Raw genomic sequence first — 21114 nt, 5'->3', positions numbered from 1 at the left:
TCTATCCTTCAGCAAAGTGACACACCCTGTCACTCTTGTTGGCCTCTTATGATGATGCTGTCTTAACCTTTAACAGCCAGCGCCACCATTTGGTAGAGCACATTTTGTGTTTTGATATCTTGTTGAAAAATAAATAAAAAAGTGTAACTCCATCTGATTCAGCCAGCTCTATCGTTTGGTTGACATGTTATGCACAAAACAACCTCTAGATGTCACTGTGGTTTGAACAGAATGCCCTTCAGCTAGCTTCCACTGAGGAAGTTGGCATGCTAAAAATCACTCCTGAAGAAATCACTCTTTTTGGTCAAATATCATTTGTGACATATCTTAGTGTCAGAGCACTGACTGAACATTATTATATAACTTGATGCACAAAACATTTTTGTAACAAGGGTGTAATTATTTTTGGGAAAATATGCTCAACCAACCGGTCGAATTGGCCTTCATATTGTAAACTAGCAATATGACTTTTTCCAATAAAATATGGCAAATAGCTAGATTCATGGTAATATTACTAAATCTAGTACTGCCTTATGAGTCTCAGAGTGAAAGAGTGATAATAATTTATATAGCACCTTTCATGCATGACATACTGTACAGCCCAAAGTTGCACACAGATGAGCAAGTTAGGCCAACACAGGATATAGACATTTGCTGTTAGGCCAGTTGTTTGTTGTTAGGCCAATTCAGCATATACAGTAAGATGAGCACGTTTTTTTTTATTATGAAAAACACCAAAAATCACTTTTTTCAATTTTTTTTTTTTTACAATTATAATTTATTATTTTTTATGAATATATATGGTTGTATATATTGCTCATCTCCCATAAAAGAAAAAAATGTATTTGAGTTTGTGTTTTATTTGAGTTTGATGCATACAAAATACTGTAGCCTACTGTATGATGATTGTTGAAAATGCACTTTTGCCAAGGCCAGCACAACCAGTTGGTAGAGGCTCAAAAAAACAAAACTGTGTGGTCAGTCAAAAAAAATAAAAATGGTTTGTGGTTATTTGTGTCCTATTTGATAATAAAAATGCAAAGAAATAATTTTTCCATAGATTTCTTCTTGGTCTGGCAATTAAAGGGTTAAAATATGATTATTTCTCTGCCCCTAGTTCGTTCCTCGCAGATTCTTCAGTCTCATCAGCCTCATCTTTCCATCTGTCCCAGTCAACGCATCAGCCTCCAGCACACTTTCAGTGTCTGACTCCATAGAGATATTGTCCTGATGCTGTACAAGGGTGATGCCCCATGATCAAAAAATGACCCCTGTAGAGTCTGAGTGCCTGAGTGCTACATGTCACTTGTTAGTTGCTTTTACCTTAAAGCAACTTACATACACTCAATACTGTACACTGTAAAAAAAAAGACAGGGGATTTTACAGTAAATTACTGGCAGCAAAGTTGCCAACAAGTTACTGTATTTTTACTTTACAGTAGCGATCTTGTATTTTGTTTACAGTATCAAAATCAGTGCTGTATTTTGATATTTTGTATGTTGCTGTAACCTCAAAAACAATATTTTACTGTGATTATACAATACTGGTATTGTGAAATAACAATACATTACTGTTCTGTATACAGTATAATTTTACAGTAGTGTATGCATTAAAACAGTATATTACTGCAGTTTTCTCTTTAACCAATTTTAGATCCTTGTCTCATTTGCAATAGGTGCTACCTGAAACGATAAACAAATACTGGGATACAATTTAAATAAAATATGTTTATTGATTTCATTTCAATATTAAGTTCAATATGAAAAACATGGTAAAATAGGACAGTTCATAACAGATATAAATATAACAGTTCATGACAGATATAAATACAACAGTTTATGACAGATTACATTGGACAGTTTATGACAGATTCAAATACAAAATCACAAGTAGTGAGGTCACAACATCAAATCACAACAGTAAATCTTCTGTAATTATGTGAAAGTAAAAGGGTCCCCTGCAAGAGAAGGGGACAAAATGGAAAAGGCAGCATATCATTGAAAATGTTTTCTACTTCAAAACTGAAAAATTAAATACTATAGAGATCATACATGTATGAAGCACACATACAAAACATGTGGAATTAAAATACATGTTCAGCTTTACATGTCAAAAGTAAAGTGTCAAACCTTACCTAACATGATGAGCCTTGGTGTGTGTGGTAGGGTCAGTTGAGCCTCAATGTCATCCTTGGTTGCAGTCCTACACACACACACACACACACACACACACACACACACACACACACACACACACACACACACACACACACACACACACACACACACACACACACACACACACACACACACACACACACACACACACACACACACACACACACACACACACACACACACACACACACACACACACAATAATATGTTCAAATGAATGCACAATACAATGTAATATTTGAAAGGCATAAATTATTACATTTTCATTGCACAAGATCATAATGTATAACTCCACTTACATCAGCCAAAAGAAAAAGAGCCTCTTCTTTTTCCTTGAAATGTGCCATCATGACCAGAATTGCAGAGAGATCTTGGTTGGAGGATTCCTCCTCGATTTGGGTGAGGACATTCTGAATCTCTCTCCTCCATTTGGTCCGCTGACTGTTGAAGCTGTTTAGCCATATAATACTGCTACTCAATCTCGAAATAAAATACGAACTTTTAGGGGAAAAAAACGGCAATAATAACGTTTATAAATCTAAATAATCCGTTAAAGGTCACAGCGGTTCTCTCCTCTTGCTCCTGATATTTTCACCCCGAAATATTGTACAGTAACAACAAAATTATACTGTAACATTACAGCACTATTTACAGTATTGCTGTAATATTACAGTATAATGTTTTAATTGCTGTATACATTTCCCGCCTAAGGATAATATTCCCACAATGCAGCAGCACTATGTGCAGCAATACTGTAATGTTACTGTACATTGTACAGTAACATTACAGTATTGCTGTAATATTACAGTATGGTTTTAAAGTGCTGTATACATTTCCCGCCTAAGGATAATATTCCCACAATGCAGCATAATGTACAGTATCACACTGTATTACAAATTCAAAGTAAATTACTGTGGGTAATACAGCAATTTACTGCCTAGATTACAGATTTTTTTTACAGTGTAGACAATCCTCACAGGAGCTATTTGGGGTGAAGCCCAGGGACACAACGACATGTTGACTGCAGTGGAGATTGAATCAAAGATCAACGCATGATCAGCCACAGCCTCCCTAGCCATATTATGTCTCTCATTAATGTTACAACACCCCTTATAACGATTTTCTTTCCTTTATTCTCTTTTCTCTTCTCTTGACTGAATTAAAAAGTCCAGTCTTTAAGTAATATTTGAAGTCCTTTTCCTGCACCTTTTTAAGGCTATGTTTGCAATATGTATTCAAAGGTCACTTATTTAAATAAATGAATATCTGAGGTTAGCAAACAGATACTGCCTTTATCTAGAGAGCCAATGACACCCATGAAGAATTGATCCTCCTGCTAATCTTTTCATCCGCTGTATTAATAAAATTGCCATGTGTTTTCAAATTGAAAATAAGGCACCAGAACATTATACAAAATATATATATATTTTAAAAGGGACCCGTAAGGCTTAATCAATGTTATATATAGATCTTTATATAATATCAATATTATAATAAACTTCAACCAAAGTCAATTTCAGGAGTGGTGTTTGATACAGTTTACGTTCAATTTCAACTATTTTAGTCTTATATTGACTCAACCTTTATAAATAATTTACTTTAATTTAGAAAAGGTTTTTCTAAGAAAAATGTACTAAAAGATTGAAAAATACAAGTTGAATAGGACGATGTGGATCTATTTTCTCTCACCTTGTAATTACACAATCAAAGAATCTATAATACGCCTTTGGACTTCACTCACCAAAAAACATTTGTTTTTATGTTTTGCATTTGTACTATTTTGTAGTCAATTTGGACAAATATCTGTCGAACTAAAAATATCCTATGATTGCATAATGGTGTGAATATGTATACCCTGCCCACTCAGTATTATTTTAGATACAATTTATATTTTAAATGTAATGAAAAAGCCAACTCAATAGTGTGTTAAAAATAGACTTTAGGATATTGTAAAACAAAAAACTGCTATATAATGTATTCTTAACCCTCCTTTATCTTCACATTTGCTTTACACCCTCTATCCTTGGTGGTCATTTTGACCCCAGGAGTTTAAAGCTCAAGAAAATGATCATATTCAAAATTGTTACCAAAATGTACGTTTCAAGTACTTTATGTTTCTTAGTTGACTATCTAAATATCCATTTAAATAAAACACTACTAGCCATTTTCATTACATTAGCAGCACTAAACGTACCGTTTTTCACGTGGGGAGCGGGACCAAGATAACTTTCCATTTTTGGAAAGTAATGTTTCTGCTTGTGTTTGACAGACAACAGGAGCATCTGCATGGGGTATTCAGGGTGGACAATTTGACAGAGGATTTCTCTGAAAGTACAAAATAAAAGTATTTTATAGTCTTTGCGCTAGTAGTCACTACTGAGTCCAAAATGATCAGTCTTCGAACTTAAAAGTATTTGTATTGCTCGGAGTCGTCACATATAGCAGCAAGACAGGCATTGTTGTACCATGGAGTGGACTTTGACAGGAGAGTATCAAGAAGTACACAGTAAAAGTATTTCATAGTATTTGGGATAGTTGTAACTACAACTGATTCCAACTTCATCAGTCTTATGAAAAACGTATGGCCAAAAATAATGTTATCGCTTGTCATTTTTGCACTGTGCAAAGAGTTAGAACCTTTATTTTGAAGAGTACAGCGCAAGCATAGGGCAAACTAGCTAATCAGAAGCAAGGAGGCACTGGAGACACACCCACCTATGGAAACGAAACATTGAGTGGTGTACTTAGAAAAACGAGCTGAATTGCCGTTTTTCCGTTTTGGGGCAAAATTGAAAAACAAAAAAACGACCCGTTTCTGTTTTTTGTTTTGTTTCAATTAGAACTAAAAAACAAACGGTTAAAACGTACCTTCGTCCACACGGACCCCCTTAGCCTTGGTGAAGAAAAATCTTTCGTATTACCCTCTGTAATAAATATAAATCCTATGTGCTACAGTATGGCTAACGCTTTATACAATCCGGAGATGTGTCCCTCGCGGCTCTCGGTTCTACGTCACTCTATGTTGACGTGTGGCTCGGCAGTCTGGTAGCTAGCCTAGCCCCGCACTTGCTTCTTGGCAGCGGTTGTTTAAAGAAAGTCCTGACAGCTGACTCTTCTTGGTAAAAAATCAACTTTAAACAATGGCGGATGAGTGGGAAGAAATCCGCCGGCTTGCTGCTGATTTTCAGAGAGCACAGTTTGCTGACACCGTGCAAAGGTAAGAAATTGTTAGCAGCAAAGCTAATGTTGGGTAGCATTAACTTTCATTTAGAAGTAACGCTGCTAAGCTAGTTTTTAAATGTCTCCTTTCTGTGAACTGCTATCATTATAAAACCAAATGTAGACGTACAATTAGCAGGTCAACGTCAGCTATGACACGTTCTTAACCTTTTGCAGGCTATCGGAGAGGAATTGCATTGAAATTATTACAAAACTGGTCCAAGACAAGAAGCTGGATGTGGTGCACACCCTGGACGGAAAGGAGTACATCACCCCGGCTCAGATCAGCAGGGAGATCCGAGATGAGCTCTACGTGCACGGAGGTCAGTGTGACAGCGTCCACACATCATACTGTCTGCTTAGCTCTCAAAGACCTGCCTCATGGCCTGGAAACCATGCATTACACTGTGAGCTGTAGCATATTGACAGTTGGGAATGATAACAGTGAATTGTTCCTGTCATTCTATTTAACAGGGAGAATCAACATCGTGGACCTCCAGCAGGTGTGTTAAGCAGGTTGAAATATGGCTGTGTGTACCAGCTGAGTCCTGTACCATATGTACCATATGTTAGACACACAATCCATGTTACCTTCATTAGTAGATTTCCTATGAGTTGGTTATGTCTGGATCTTCTTATCTTCAGATCATCAATGTGGATTGGGTCCATGTGGAAAACAGAGCAAGCGACATTGCTAAATATGATAAAGGAGTTCAACTTGTACTGGGACAACTTATTGATGAGTGAGTATTCAGTGACAGTTGTCCTTCGATGAAAAGTTATTATCTCTGTTTCTTGGACAGTAACTAAACAAAAACAATCAATAGAGGTAGACTTTAAAGAACACTTATTCCTTGTTTTCAAATGTAACTAATTGAAGATCTCAATGAAAAGGTCAATGAAAAGCACATCCTGGGCACATATCTTTGAACTTTGCTGCTGATCTTGTCATGTCTGCAGCTCGTACCTGGACCGCTTGGCGGAGGAGGTGAACGACAAGCTGCAGGAGGCCGGTTTGATCAGTATCGCAGAGCTGTGTAAAAACTACGACCTCCCAGGAGATGTCTTGAATGAGGTGAGTGTCACCACTGCCAGCCTTTTACTGCACGTGTTCATCACAGAAGATGTAATATTGATATTGATAAGTGTGTGTTTTGTGATGTACCTCAGGAGCTGTCAAAGCGTCTCGGGAAGCTCATCCAGGGAGAGATGGACGAGTACAACAGGGGGGTGATATTCACTCCAGCTTTTGTTGCTCGTCACAAAGCCAGGATACGAGGTCTGTTCAGTGCCATTACCAGGTAAACATGGCTCATGCATTTCACACATCAGGCATTATGCAAGATGTTTTACAACAACTACCTGTCCTGCAGTGACCAATTTTTAATCGTAAGAAATGACCACGTTTATGAACAACTTCTTTATAGTCATATCTTAGCAGAGCAGAATTTACGACTTACGAAAGTGGACAGAAGAAAATGTTTTGATTGACTCTGTTTTTTTTCTGTTTCTGTGTCCTGCAGGCCGACACCTGTCAGCAGCATGATCGCAGCTTTTGGCTTTCAGGAACATCTTCTGTACTGTAAGCAGAGAGTTTGATGGTTCTGTGTTTTATGGTGGTAGTGTGCCTCAGTGTCTGATTCTGTGATGGCTCTGTTGTTGCCAGCGGTCCTGGAGGAGCTGGTGAACACCGGCCGTCTGAAGGGCAGCGTGGTGGGAGGCCGGCAGGACAAGGCTGTGTACATCCCTGATATCTACTCCAAAACTCAGAACGCCTGGGTGGACGCTTTCCTCAAGCAGAACGGATATTTGGGTATGGGTTTTTTAAATTATTATTATTACTATCAGCATATTTTTGGAACATATCTTCCAAAAATGTAACGGTAATCTGATTCCTTATTTTTTTAAGTATATATATATATATAGGTCTAGTTGTTCTTTAGAAATGTTATTTCCATAATGTTACATGTACCATTTTAAATCTCAGGGAGGCGAGTGATGTATTTTGGAGGTTATTAATACAATAATAGGTATTACTATAATTGTGTGTGTGTGTGGTCTAAGTGCACTCCTCCTCCTGCAGAGTTTGATGCTCTGGTCCGGCTGGGGATCCCTGAGCCCAGCAGCTATATCAAGAAGCGCTTCAAGTCCAGCAAGCTGCTGTTCCTCAGGGCGGCCTGCGTGGGGCAGGCTCTGGTGGACCAGGTGGAGGCATCTGTGGAGGAGGCCGTCAACTCAGCCACATGGACTGACATACAGGTGCTATCTACAGCTGTCTCTAACTGAGCCCCTATTCATGGTAAATATATGAATTTCTTCAGTTTTAATCCTGGCTCTCACTCTGGCTCTTTCAGCCCATTTTGCCCAGCTGCCTGTCAGTGGAGGACATGGGGATGCTGATCGCCGAGGCGATGAGGAGCACTAATGTCCAGTCCTCTGCCAGAGTGCTGGGAGACACGGTGGTGGTCAGTGAGAAGTTCATCAGCAACTGCCTCTCTCTGTTTGATGAAGCCATGCAGCAGAAAGCTCAGAAGGTACAGCCGTCCTCCGTCACATCTGCATGAGTTCAACCATAAGAAAAAAAGACTTTGAAGGTACAGTGTGTGCTATTTCTTCATGCGTCTCCCAGGAAGTAAAGAACAATCCAGTGTTCCTGATAACTGAAGACGATCTGAAGCAAGCGTCCATGCTGACAGAGAGCACATCAACTTCTAAAAAGGACAAGAGAGAAGCAGAGCGCAAGAAGAAGAGTACAGGTTGGTGAAGTCCAGCCCACCTCACACACACTAATAAACACATATAGCAAAACGTTGAAATCTAGAGAAAACTGGTGACCCAATTGGCTCTCAGACTGATTACTCTTTCTACATTTGAGAAATGTACGTCCTCTTTTTCCAGTGTTCTGAAGTGTCTTCAGACTCCTAGGAGGTATATTGGATTCTCAACACAGATTTCAGACCTTTGTATTTGTTTTGTAGCCCAGAACACTAGGCGCTGGTTGTGAGAAAAACCTTGAGACAGAGAAACAGAAGAATCCATTGAGAGGCCTCAGAAAACTGGGTGGGGGGGCACCAACATTCAAACTACGGCTGCAGAGCAACTGTTGTTTTCAGTCCTGATCATTCATCGACAGATTATTTTTCTGATGATCAATCCTGGAATCCATAGATGTCTTCAAATGTTTTTTTGTGTTTTTTTTCAAAGACATACATAAAGACAAGGACAATGCTCACACACATTACAAACAGGACAGGACAATAACATGAGGGATGGGGGGGTTAAGGGGTTTACAGTGTCAATTCAATGTTACGTGTGCACATGGCAATGTATTAATACATGATTTACTTCATAACATAAATATACTTTTATTATTAATAAATACATTTATGTTTATTTTATTTTTTTCTCCGGTTCTAAATTAACTTTCTCCAACGGTCAAAAAACAAAAATACACTCCGTTTTGGATCATAGAAGGATAGAGACCAGCGAATATTCTCATTCAATTAGTTTTGCAGATCATCTAAATAGTGTCTTAATGTCATGTGACTCATCCCAGCTGCTCTGGTTACCCAGCTTCCACCAGCCTCTTAATGAGGTGTTGGGTAAATGTGCAGCTCAAACTAATGTCATACATTTTGTCCTCAGGAATTGTTATTTACGGCTTGGAGTTCGGGAATATTCTCAGGCCTAAATGATGGTGAAACAGAAATTAAACTGTCCGTATGGCTTGTGTAAATATATCTAGTGATATTTTACGCCAGATCTTTTCTTTGATACATACAACCCATGTGTTTGAGGCAGAATGCTTCACATCTCCACCAGCAAAGCCCAACCCCCAACAGTTATCTCGTTGGGGGTCGAATATTTGAATATCGGGATGATTTAATCTCCCTCAAAGTTTCAAAGACAACAATAATGCAATTTGAAATACACATATTTTGATGAACTTTACTAGAAAAAATGAATGAATTTGAATGGTCAGAACAGAAAGAAGTTAAGATTAGTAATGTCAGTTAGATCTGGATCGGTCAGCGGGTTAGAAATAATAAATCATATAGGGTGTGGCTCAGTGGGACAATGCGCTGATCTTCGGATCAGGGGAGCACTGGTTCAATCCCCACTGCAGTCAGCGTGTCGTTGTGTCTGTGGGCAAGACACTTCACCCCAGATTGCTCCAGTACTGAATAGGGATGCTCTGATCGCCAATTTTGGGGCCGATCGCCGGAATCAGTATCGGCCGATACCGATCGCCGATCCGATCGAGTGGGCGGGGCCTAAATGGAAGATTTAAACATCACTTTAAATCTTCCATTTAAAGTGATGTTTAAAACTCAGTTAATGGGGATCATTCACTGGAGCTTCCACAAACAACAACCAACTTAATTATTTCATTCAAATGATGTACATTATTCAAGTTTACATTAACTTTGGAGAATAACACGGGAGAAATGAGCGGAAGCGCTCTCCTTTCCTCTCTCCCCCTCTCTCTCCCCCTCTCTCTCCCCCTCTCTCTCCCCTGACAGCCTGACAGTATCTCATGCAGCTCACTGATCCAGTAATGAGTGACCCGACAGTGAAGAATAAACATATTTATAACTAGTTTAGCTAGTTCCAGAGGTAGATAAAATAGCTAGGTGTGTAAGGTCTAACTCTTAATGTGTGTTTCGCTCCGCTCACCGGTCCGTCACAGCGGGTGGAGCTGCAGGATTTCTGCTTCACACACGTTGCATATCGCTATTTTACTGTCTTTTTCGGACACCTTAAAATACTGCCAGACTAGTGAAGCCATTTTGGCGAGCTTGTTTTGCCGCGCACAGAGAAAAGTGTCATGTATTTTACGTCATGCGATCGGCTCTCGCGATCGGCATGTTTAGAGAGCACCGATCGATCGGTAGAGAGTGAGTATCGGCAGATCTCGATCGGTAGAGAGTGAGTATCGGCAGATCTCGATCGGTAGAGAGTGAGTATCGGCAGATCTCGATCGGTGACCGATTGATCGGAGCATCCCTAGTACTGAATGTATGGAAGTCGCTTTGGATAAAAGCGTCTAACAAGTGACATGGAATGTAATGTAATACTGTATATCCTTGTAGTTCTTTTCCTAAGGTGCACTTAAACTACAAGCTATGTACTTTAAAAAAAAAAGCAACATTTGGAAATAAGGAGTTACAAAATCAGTATTTGTATTATATAGAGCATCCCTGGTGATATTTAATAAGAAGAAGGTTATTTGTTTGTGGATTGTACATCATGTGCCTGTGTGTCTCCCAGAGGGCAGCGGCAGTGTGAAGTCAGGCGGCGGAGGCAACGCCAGAGAGATACGCATCCGTAAAACCAAGAAGAAAGGGAGGAGAGACGAGGACAGCGATGAGGAGACCGGACCCTCACAGCAAAGTACGCTCATGGACACACAGCTACTTCCTTTTACAGGGACAACATGTCTCTGTGTGCACATTAAGCCTGCTCACTGTAACAAGAGTCTGAAGGCTACTGGGATAGAAACCTCTCCCCTGGGTTGTTCAGCTTTTTTCATGGGAGATAGAGGCAGCTGTAGTGTCCCTTGGAGACTAATTAGCCTGTGTGTTACCTCTCCAAGATCGCAGTAAACAGACTGCAGCCCCCTTCATGGCCCAGGAGGACATCGTGGCAGTTTTAGAGGAGAGAGTAAGCGACTGCCCCGAAGAAATCCTCTGCGAGCTGGCGGAGCATTTAGTCAGGTAATACTCAGAATCAGAACTTCTTTATCAGTCCTGCACCGGGGAAATGTACAATGTTACAGCAAAAGTGACAAAGCAGATAAAAGGCAAGCAATAATAAAGTAACTAGAATGTTAAGTATAGAGAAAAAGCACACATTGGAAATACAAATACAAAATACAAATACAGACGAATAAGTAATCCATGGCTAAAATATTTGTAGCAGCATTCAATAGGTAATATTTATACCTTAATGTTAGGGTTTGAGATTGGTAAAGATTCTGAAGTAAGCAAGTAAACTAAGTAGATTTAAGTACAGTTTTGAGGTACTTGTACTTGAGTCTTTCAATGTGTTGCAATGTGTTGTGTTTGTACTTCTATTCCACTACATTTATTTGATACCTTTAGTTACTTTGAAGATGTGGATGAATGATGTGAAATATAATCAAGCCTTAAATCAGACTTTAGTTCCACCTGGAGTAAATTCACAAGCTACCCTGCAGTATACAAAGTCATTCAAACTAGCTGCACCTTTACCAGCTTTGAGAACACTTTCATGATCAATCATTATAAAACATATCATATATATTATTCTGAAATGGACCAATCTGCACAATGACTACTCTTACTGTCGCTACTTTCACTATATTTTGATGATAATACTTTTCTACTTTTACTTGAGTAACATTTTAATGCAGGACTTTTACTGTAACAGAGTATTACCACACTGTGATATTTCTACTTTTACTCAAGTACCACCTCTGGGAGTACGTTTCCCTGCCCACACAGCCCAGTTCTCACTGAGTGTCTCTGCAGGCCTCTGAACAAAGCGTACCAGGAGGTGCTGCGCTCGGTCTTCCTGTCCTCCAGCAGCGCTCCGTCCAGGGCCAACAAGAAGCAGAGCATGAAGGACCTGCAGGAGGAGATCAGCAGCCTCTACAACAACATCCGCCTCTTTGAGAAGGGCACCAAGTTCTTCTCTGGTAAATTCAACACTAAGTGGAAATCTGAAATGATGGGAATCTTTCTCAGTCCAGAACACCTGAAGGCAGACACATGCAGTGCTGCTGGAGTGAGTAGGACACAATTACCTTAATAATAATAATAATACACTTTATTTATATAGCACCTTTTCGAAACATAGCTACAAAGTGCTCTCACATAAAAATACACCAAGAGCAAGTGAACTAAACAACAGCATCTAAGCATAACAACACAGAGTTAAAGGTGGGGTAGGTAAGTTTGAGAAACCGGCTCGAGATCGCTAGAATTTGAAAATACACAACCGGAGAAAATCTGCCACTTCCTTATAGAGCCCCTCCTCCAACACACACGAACGCACACACATGACCAATGAGGGCACGAGATAAGTTTGTGCACAGATGGAAGGCTGACAGGCAGGTAGGCCATCCAGTTATTTTAGCTGGGCCGGCTAAAATGATTGGTCGTGCTTTTTACAGTATTACGGCTTCCACAGATGAAATTATTTTATGGATTTTTTGTCAAAGCACTTAAGATATTCATTGCTATCGGGATGTTAAGAGCATTCCATGGAATATAACAAAAAGTGTATCTCGAGCCGGTTTCTCAAACTTACCTACCCCACCTTTAAAGTGATAGAAAATAATAAATACATATTTTTAAAGAAAAAATAAAAGTAATTCTAAAAAAGTGAGTTTTTAAAAGTGATTTGATCAATTAAATCTCTAAAGAGACAGTTCAAACATTTAGGCACTATATTATTTCCACTAAGCTCCACCCGTGCCAAAACTATGGAGATTGAAAGATGCTGTACAGATAGAAGGAATCTTTTTTATTGAGGTGTGAACAGTCCCACTCTCTCCAGCAGTACTGTTCAATTATTTTGATCCAAAATGAATGCTTTCCAATATGATTTAGAGGGTCATTCTGCAGGAAGAAGTTGTTTGCTTCTCAGTCTGTATTTTTAATTTTTTAACATAACACAGACATGTAAAATACAGAGAACACCACTAAGTAAACAAAAAGATGAAAAGCAGTCACTACATTGTGCACATTTGGGACAGTAAGAAAGGTACACTACTTATTAGTGCAAGAGCAGCTGGTGGTAAGGACCTCAGACAACTTCAACTTAAAACAGGCTATTGGGACAAGTGCCATCAGTTTTAGGCTTGATTGAAGGTCATTCCAAGACCAAGGACCATAATAAAAAAAGACTCCTTTTTCCAGCCTCAGTCCGCACAGCAGGTACCTGGAACCGTATCCAGGCACTGGATCTGAGGTTGTAAGAGTCACAAACTGGAGCAAATCTGGCACAAATATACAGTGGAAGCTTTCCTAAGATGGCTTTATACATTAATAAAAAACAATGCTGCATCCTACGCATAGTAAGTGAGGACCATCCAGTCACGGAGCGTCCACACGGCAGCGTGCGTTGAAGCTTGCCGGTGGGCGTGTCTGAAACTCTACCAACAACCAATCACATGAATCTCCCGCCCCGGACACACAAGCACGCGGTTTGATTGGCTAGAGCTTGTACTGGCATATGATTTGATTGGCTGACGCTTCCGTCGAAGCTTCAAAAGTTTTGGAGCGAGCAAAGCGAAGCAACGGAACCACAATGCAGTTCGGCAAAGCGTGACGTCACCCCATTCAAAGTGAATGGGAAGAAGCGTTGAAGCTTCAACGCACGCCGCCGTGTGGACAGGCTATACAGTGTGCAATGATGAGTCCTTTAGGGTGCATTTGATATATATCGCAGTGCAGCATGGTAGAGTGGGTCAAGTTTGGCCAAAACAGTGGGACAGGCAAATCTATAGATTGTATCACCGTAGTCAAGCTGGGACAGACCAACCTTTTACGGGAAGAAGTTGAAAAACAACATTTAAGTCTGTAAAGGAAGCCGAGAGTGAATTTCAATTTCTTAGTTAGAACTTCAATGTGGTGTTTAAAGTTTAGATTTCTGTCCAACCAAAAGACCAGATATTTGTATGTATCAACAAACTCAACAGAGACGCCATCAAGGGTGTCAATGGAGAGGCAAGAGGACGCTGACTTGGGAGCAAAAAGCATTGCTTTGGTTTTCTTACCGTTCAATAGCAGTTTGGAATCAAGAAGTGCATGCTGCAGCGTGATAACATCAGATTTTAAATTGGAAACGGCCATATCCAGAGAAGGAGCACATGAGTATACAATAGTGTCATCAGCATATATATGATAGGTAGAAAATTGCATCTGATTACAAATATTGTTTACATATAATAAAAAGAGCCCCAAAATAGAGCCCTGTGGAGCTCCCTTCTCCAAGGTGACAGGGTCAGAGACAGTACTACCCAACCTGACGCATTGAGTACGGTCGGTTAGATAACTCTGAAACCAGCTAATGGCATTATAACCAAAACGAGACACCAACATAACACTAGAAAATGCATTTCCTGCTGAAAATGCGTGCGAATGCTGTAAACTGTGAACATTTGTGGCTGAATTTAGCTGAAAATGTAGAAAAAGCTGAATATGTTAGCTGAATGGTAGCTGCTTTTAGCTACAAAAATACAGAAAAAGCTTAATATTTAAAAGAAAAGGTTTAAAAAAGGTATAAACAACAATATGTATAGCCTTGATGTCCTGAAATAGCTGAATAATGTAATAGTTGAATGGTTTCTGCAGCTGAAAATAGGCTGAAGGAGTTAAATATCAGATGTAAGTAGTAGTGAATGAATTTGTATTAAGATGAGAAAAGAAAGTAAAAAGGCTTGGGAAAGCAGCAGAATATTTGAACTGCAAACTTTTGAACTAACTTGATGGTGAATTATCTGTCGCCATGGCAATGGCATTTGATGACACCCCATAATACGCTTAGATGTGTTGATGGCTGCATCGTTACCAAACCTGTGAAGTTTTGGGCCATTTCGAGCATTTTCACTGAAATTATGAGAAAACCGTGTTTCATGGTGAGCATTGTGTTGCCATGGCAACGGCATTTGAAGAAATCTCAAAACTGTCCCGTAGATGTCTTCACGGCTGGACTGTTAGCACACGTGAAGTTTGAGCACTTTTTGAACATTTTCATAGGAGTTATACATTACATTAGGAGGTTACATTACTCTCTCTCTTCTCTTGATCGCCCTCTCTCTTCTCTTGATCACCCTCTCTCTCTTCTCTTGATCGCCCTCTCTCTCTTCTCTTGATCGCCCTCTCTCTTCTCTTGATCGCCCTCTCTCTCTTCTCTTGATCGCCCTCTCTCTCTTCTCTTGATCGCCCTCTCTCTTCTCTTGATCGCCCTCTCTCTCTTCTCTTGATCGCCCTCTCTCCTCTTGATCACCCTCTCTCTTCTCTTGATCACCCTCTCTCTCTTCTCTTGATCGCCCTCTCTCTCTTCTCTTGATCGCCCTCTCTCTTCTCTTGATCGCCCTCTCTCTCTCCTCTTGATCACCCTCTCACTCTTCTGTGTGTGTGTGTGTGTGTGTGTGTGTGTGTGTGTGTGTGTGTGTGTGTGTGTGTGTGTGTGTGTGTGTGTGTGTGTGTGTGTGTGTGTGTGTGTGTGTGTGTGTGTGTGTGTGTGTGTGTGTGTGTGTGTGTGTGTGTGTGTGTGTGTGTGTGTGTGTGGTGTGTGTGTGTGTGTGTGGTGTGTGTGTGTGTGTGTGTGTGTGTGTGTGTGTGTGTGTGTGTGTTGTGTGTGTGTGTGTGTGTGTGTGTGTGTGTGTGTGTGTGTGTGTGTGTGTGTGTGTGTGTGTAATGCCTTGCAATGACTTCCATTTTAAAAAGCTGAATGTTTTAAAAAGTATAACATATTTTGAAAAAGTTGAAAGTTTCCCCATCATGTGCTGAAAAGGCTGAACAGTTTGATATTTGAATGGTTCCTGCAGCTGAAATTAGGCTGAAGCAGTTAAATAAAGATATGTAAGTAGTAGTGAATGAATGTTTACAAACACCTGTGTGTGTAAACCCAGAGATCAGAGGTTACCATGGTGACGATTTATGACGATTTACCAACTGCAGCACTGAGTCCCATTAAGAATGCATTGAGGATTATATCTGACAATTTTGCCACCTGTTCAAAAACTATGGCTCCCATAAAAAAAAAAAAATACCAGACCGTGAGCATCAGGGAACCCCAATGAATATATGTTGTTTTTTTGGTTTTGTGTGTAAAATGTGGAGATGGGAGCAGTTTGTCTAAAGTGTACTTCTCTCTGTTCTGAAGAAAGTTCCGGAAATATTTAACATGGGAATCAATTGGGAGCTAGATGGACTTTTTGTCTCTTCATGCCCTCAAGAGGCATTTTGTTTAATATTTTTTCTTAATTGTTTTTGATTTTCCAAACTAGGAGAGGTTTTCCTACGTTTTTCATGAAAAAATATGTCTGAGGAGTGTAGGGTTTGGGAATTATGGCAAGTTTAAAACATTTTTGCTGCAGGGAAGCAGAGAAACACTCGGGACCAGGGTTCATGTTAACGTTGCCAGAGAGTAAAAGCAGTAACAATATTAACAGCCTGGGAGATGATTTTTTCACATGTGCTCTGGACGCGTCACTCCTCGGGGGGGCGGGGCTGCTCCGATCCTTCGATATTAGCGAGTCCAGAGTCAAAAGGGCATACAGGAGAGCGCATTTTGTGCTGTAAAACGTCAGCTTTTGGTAAAAACTATCCGATGGAGTCAGCATTCCAGAGGTTCCACCATCCGAATGTCCAAAGTAAACAAAGACATCGCTGGGAGGCAATCCGTCAGCTTTGCCGACATGCGGGCTGACAATTAATCCCAGAAGAAGAGCGAACACGAGGGTAACTTTAGGCAACATTGTGCTGCAACACACCTAGTTCAGGAACAGCAGCTCAGGTCGTTCAGCCCCCGACAGCACGGCAGGACAAACAGCCATCCAGAGTCCGAAAGAGCAACAGCTCAGGCAGAGAGCAAACAATCCAGACACAGCGAGGCACCGGCACAAAACGACGAAAAACAGCCTAAAAACTTTTAAAAGCGCAGCAGACCAATTTAAAAACGGGTCTGAAAAAGCTAAATAAAACGTATAAAATGTCAGTTTGCACAAGAGGTAGTCAATGTCAAAAATCGAGAATGAGACTGACAGAGACAGAGACAAATCAACGTGCTGCCATCTTGGAGCAATTAAAAACAACATGGGCTCGAGTGCTCTATTTATGATGTATAGGTCCTAACACACTCTGTATATTACACTACATCACACATAGAACTATGCAGTGAATCTGTAAATAAAGGGACAACATTCAAAGCTAACTTTATTGAAATTCATCAATCATGCAGATGAAACCCAGGTCCACATTGCCAAGCACGTCCTGAAGACCGTGTGCTCGGACGTGTCCAACATCCTGGTGAACTTCCTGGCTGCTGACCTGATGATGTCCGTGGAGAATCCCAGCACCTTCACCCCTGAGGTGAGGAAGGTCCTGCTCTGGGGCTGAGGGCCAATAGAAACCATACGATGTCTATGCCTTGACAGAATCCTATGGCTGACACTTGGGTACTCTAAAGACAGACTATTGGACCGGAGTCCTCCTCTCAGCTGGAGAATCAGAACACCTTTATTCGTCCCACAGAGGGGACATTTTTGTTTCTTGTTACAGCCAAAGCTAGCTTAATATTAATTAAGAAGCATGCATCAAAATAGTAAAGATAAAAGTAGAAATTACAATTTACAAAAAAGACATCCAGTAACAGTTGTGAGATCATCCAGGTGATGGTATTAACGGGGGAAGTATACACAGTTAGTTGCACAGTTATTTACAGATGTATTACAGGAGTTGAATTGTCCAGCTGAGGGACAGCAGCCAGAAATAATAATAATTATGAAGCGGTTTATATATATTATTGCACATAAGTAGTATTGCACAACAGGGGTGTTGTAGTCTTTGTTGTTATATGCGTGTGGTGGTCTACCAGGGGCCGTGGTGGTCATACAGCCTGACCGCTGGCGTCATGTTTGAAATGCTCTGTGGGACTGGTCAGAGCTTGGTCTTGGTGATGAAGGTCTCCGATGTGTTCCTCAGGTCAGAGTGAAGATTCTGGGCAAGCTGTCGGAGGACACCAGAGGACCCCTGATGAAGCTGCACAACAGCCTGAACGGAAAAGTGAGTGTTTCCTGTCAGTTACATCATGAGCTCGCTTTACTTTGTAGAATAAATCTGAAATACTGTGACGAAAACCCGTTCACAGACCATTGAAGACTTTCTGACCAACATCGAGACGTGTGCTGAGGTGTGCGGCTTCATGCTGAAGAAGGGAGACAAGAAAAGGGAGAGGTAAGAAAAAACAACATTTGTATAGGTTTTTTTTCTTCTTTATTTTGTTAGTGAGTGTTGAGAGGCTAAGCTCAGCGCTTTAATCCACTGAGGATCTTGACGTAATTGCCGACACTTAACTTGCCAGTTGAATAAAAGTCAAACACAAAGTAAACACCCAAGTAAAACACTCAGTCCATTTATTTTCTCAGTGTCCATTTAGCTTGCTTCTTATTTCCATTCTCCATACACAAAATTACACTTAACACAATACCTTAGGCAGCCAAACTGTACCTCAGCGTTTGTTTGTTTATCCCCTGTTTGCTTGTGTGTGCTCCGGTGTGTGTCTGTGTGTGTTTGTGTTGAAAAACAGTTTGGCCTTCCGGCGGAACTTGAATCTACAAACATTGGTTCCTACCTTTATACCCAGAGTGCTAATTGGCTCCTACATGTGTATTTGAGACGTACTTCCCTGTAGTTGTGCTGAGTGTGATGGTGTCTCCTAGGCAGGCGCTGTTCCTGCACCGCCAGGCCCTGATGGAGCAGCTGAAGGAGACGGAGGACCCAGCTCTGGTGCTCCACCTGACCAGCGTGCTGCTGTTCCAGGGCTCCACCCACTGCATGCTGCACGCCCCGGGCCGCTGCGTGCCCCACGTCATCGGAACGCTCTGCGGACGGATCCCAGCGGTGAGTCTGACCCCCCCTGAGGGTCTACACAGATCATCATCATCCTCATCGATTAGGGTGTTTGGTTTTAGGTTGAAGGGTGTTCAAAAAGCCTTTTTCAAACTGGAATGAGATCTAATAAAATGGCATTCAACCCCAACCCTTAACGCCACCTTTACCAGCTGTGTGGTTTGATTTGACCACCTGCAGCAGACGTGTGTGTGTGTGTGTGTGTGTGTGTGTGTGTGTGTGTGTGAATTGAATTTCCTTCTGGTTCTTGTTGGAGGTGTTGATTGGCAGATGGAAATGCTTTAAATTGCCATTCTGTTCAATTTGCTAAATCTTTATTTGTATTAATCAAGTTTCACACTAGTATGAATTGTTTTTCTACACGTACCTTACTTAAGTATTTCCATTTTATACTTATTTTCGTAATTTTGACTTCTCTATTAATTTGATAGGTGTATTTACTAGCTATTAATATTTATATATGCAAACGTTTTGATTAGCTCATGTAAGTTTTAGTAAAAACAATAATGCATCAGAATAACAATCAGTGTGTTTTGTTTTTCAGGAGCAGCAACAGCTGCTGTCGGCCTATCAGAGCCTGGTGGTGAAGCAGCTGGTGAGCCAGAGTCGGAGCAGGAAGCAGGAGGAGGCCGGGGGGAAGGCCGAGGGGGCGGGGGAGCAGGAGGAGCAGGAGGAGGAGGCCCGCAGCGTCCGCTCACAGCTCCTCATCCTCACCCCGCAGCTCAAAGACCTGACGCTGTCCCAGAGGAAGACGTCCACCGCAGAGGACTAGCATCACAGAGGAATGAATGAGGAATGAGGAATCTTTTCACCCTCTCACATGTTCGGATGAATACTTTTAACTCTGCTAGAGCAGCTGCTGTCCTGTCATTTTGTGATTTAGTCATGTGGACATAATTGAAGGGATAATGAAAGGATATTGCTGTGTGGGATGTCTCCCTGTAAACACAATTAACATGAACATCCTCAATGAGGTTCTAATTGTCATGCAATCATTAAAGCTCTCCTCTTCCTCATGTGTGGAGTTACTTATTGTAAAAGGTTGTAGAAGTGTAGAGTCTGTGTGCTATGACTCACTGTGCCTTCATGGCTATAGAAACACTCAGGTTCATATCCTTGCAAACAGCAACAGTTGGCAAAGAAACGTGCCTGTTCTGGAAAGTGAGTAAACCAGAGAGAGAGAGAGTCCAGTCTGCTGATAGCGCCATGCCATCCATCAACAGTCCACAACAGGCCAGTAAAGCTTTGAGGTGAAGATAAACTGTCAAATTCAATTCATAACTCAGCGTGGATGAAAAGAGCTAATCAGATCAGATCAATTACTAATTCAAGCTCCTTCATTTCCTTGATAATGGAAGAATTCCTAGATTCAGTCATTTGATGAGGACAGTGAGTTATGTATACCTCACGTATTAAATGTAAAATGTGTATTAACAGGTTCAGTTTATTATTTATGTGAGGGCCAAAGTAATGGCATTGGGAAATATAAGTTGTTTGTCTCCCTCTTGTGACAAACTATAGATCATCAGATAAGGGTTATTTTTTCTCTGTAATTCTGTGTGGTAACACTGGAGGGCGCTGAATACTACAGGAACATCCCTTTAGTAGCCACTCAAATAAACGTTCTCTACATTTGGATATCATACCACATCTATGACAGTAGATACATCCACTACAGAGCCAAAGACATTGCATACATGTGGGGTTGATGAAATAAGACTTAAAATAACTTGTGTGCAGAGCGGTCAAACATAAAATACAACTAATAATGAATCAAATAAGAGGTATACAAGTTGGCACTAATACAAGTAATAATATGAACTATGTAAGAGCAACTGAAGACAGAGTTATGAGGTCAAGTGCAGTGGTGTGGTTAGTAACACCATGTGATGAAGTGATACTTCATTTAGTCCGTATTAATATAGCAATATATTACAAAAAGATCGTGCAGTACATAATGTAGTAATACAATATAATGTATTATATATCTTAACATGTTATGCTATGGTACAGCAGTTTAGAATATGATATGATTTATACCGGTGATAAAAGATGACCTGCCTTTCATGACATACTTATAAATATATTTAGC

General features: G+C 40.6%; 1 protein-coding gene and 1 long non-coding RNA gene across 2 annotated transcripts; one reads left to right on the top strand and one right to left on the bottom strand.

Annotated features, from left to right (window-relative positions):
• Positions 1-1743: 1743 nt before the first annotated feature.
• Positions 1744-2616, bottom strand: LOC117498498. The gene is made up of 3 exons (XR_004557581.1): positions 2478-2616; positions 2136-2203; positions 1744-1958 (listed from the first exon to the last, which is right to left on the bottom strand). It is a non-coding gene; the product is annotated as an uncharacterized LOC117498498 (long non-coding RNA).
• Positions 2617-5137: 2521 nt separating this feature from the next.
• Positions 5138-20038, top strand: ufl1 (UFM1-specific ligase 1). The gene is made up of 19 exons (XM_034150637.1): positions 5138-5395; positions 5575-5720; positions 5872-5900; positions 6043-6140; positions 6358-6472; positions 6568-6698; positions 6921-6979; positions 7064-7210; positions 7481-7656; positions 7752-7931; positions 8027-8153; positions 10669-10791; positions 10994-11114; positions 11910-12076; positions 17353-17483; positions 18096-18176; positions 18262-18347; positions 18833-19013; positions 19567-20038. Exons 1-19 carry the CDS (start codon positions 5319-5321, stop codon positions 19792-19794), a joined length of 2403 nt encoding a protein of 800 aa, XP_034006528.1. The 5' UTR covers positions 5138-5318; the 3' UTR covers positions 19795-20038.
• Positions 20039-21114: the final 1076 nt, after the last annotated feature.

This window comes from Trematomus bernacchii, unplaced genomic scaffold (assembly GCF_902827165.1).
Source record: "Trematomus bernacchii unplaced genomic scaffold, fTreBer1.1, whole genome shotgun sequence".
NCBI lineage: Eukaryota > Metazoa > Chordata > Actinopteri > Perciformes > Nototheniidae > Trematomus > Trematomus bernacchii.
This window is presented reverse-complemented; position numbering and strand designations above follow the sequence as displayed.

Excerpts from the sequence above, each read along its gene's own strand:
- ufl1 (XM_034150637.1), top strand. The coding sequence starts at position 5,319 with ATGGCGGATGAGTGGGAAGAAATCCGCCGGCTTGCTGCTGATTTTCAG. Across the intron at positions 6,699-6,920 it reads CTGTTCAGTGCCATTACCAG|GCCGACACCTGTCAGCAGCA; the intron begins GTAAACATGGCT and ends TGTGTCCTGCAG. Across the intron at positions 6,980-7,063 it reads TCAGGAACATCTTCTGTACT|CGGTCCTGGAGGAGCTGGTG; the intron begins GTAAGCAGAGAG and ends TGTTGTTGCCAG.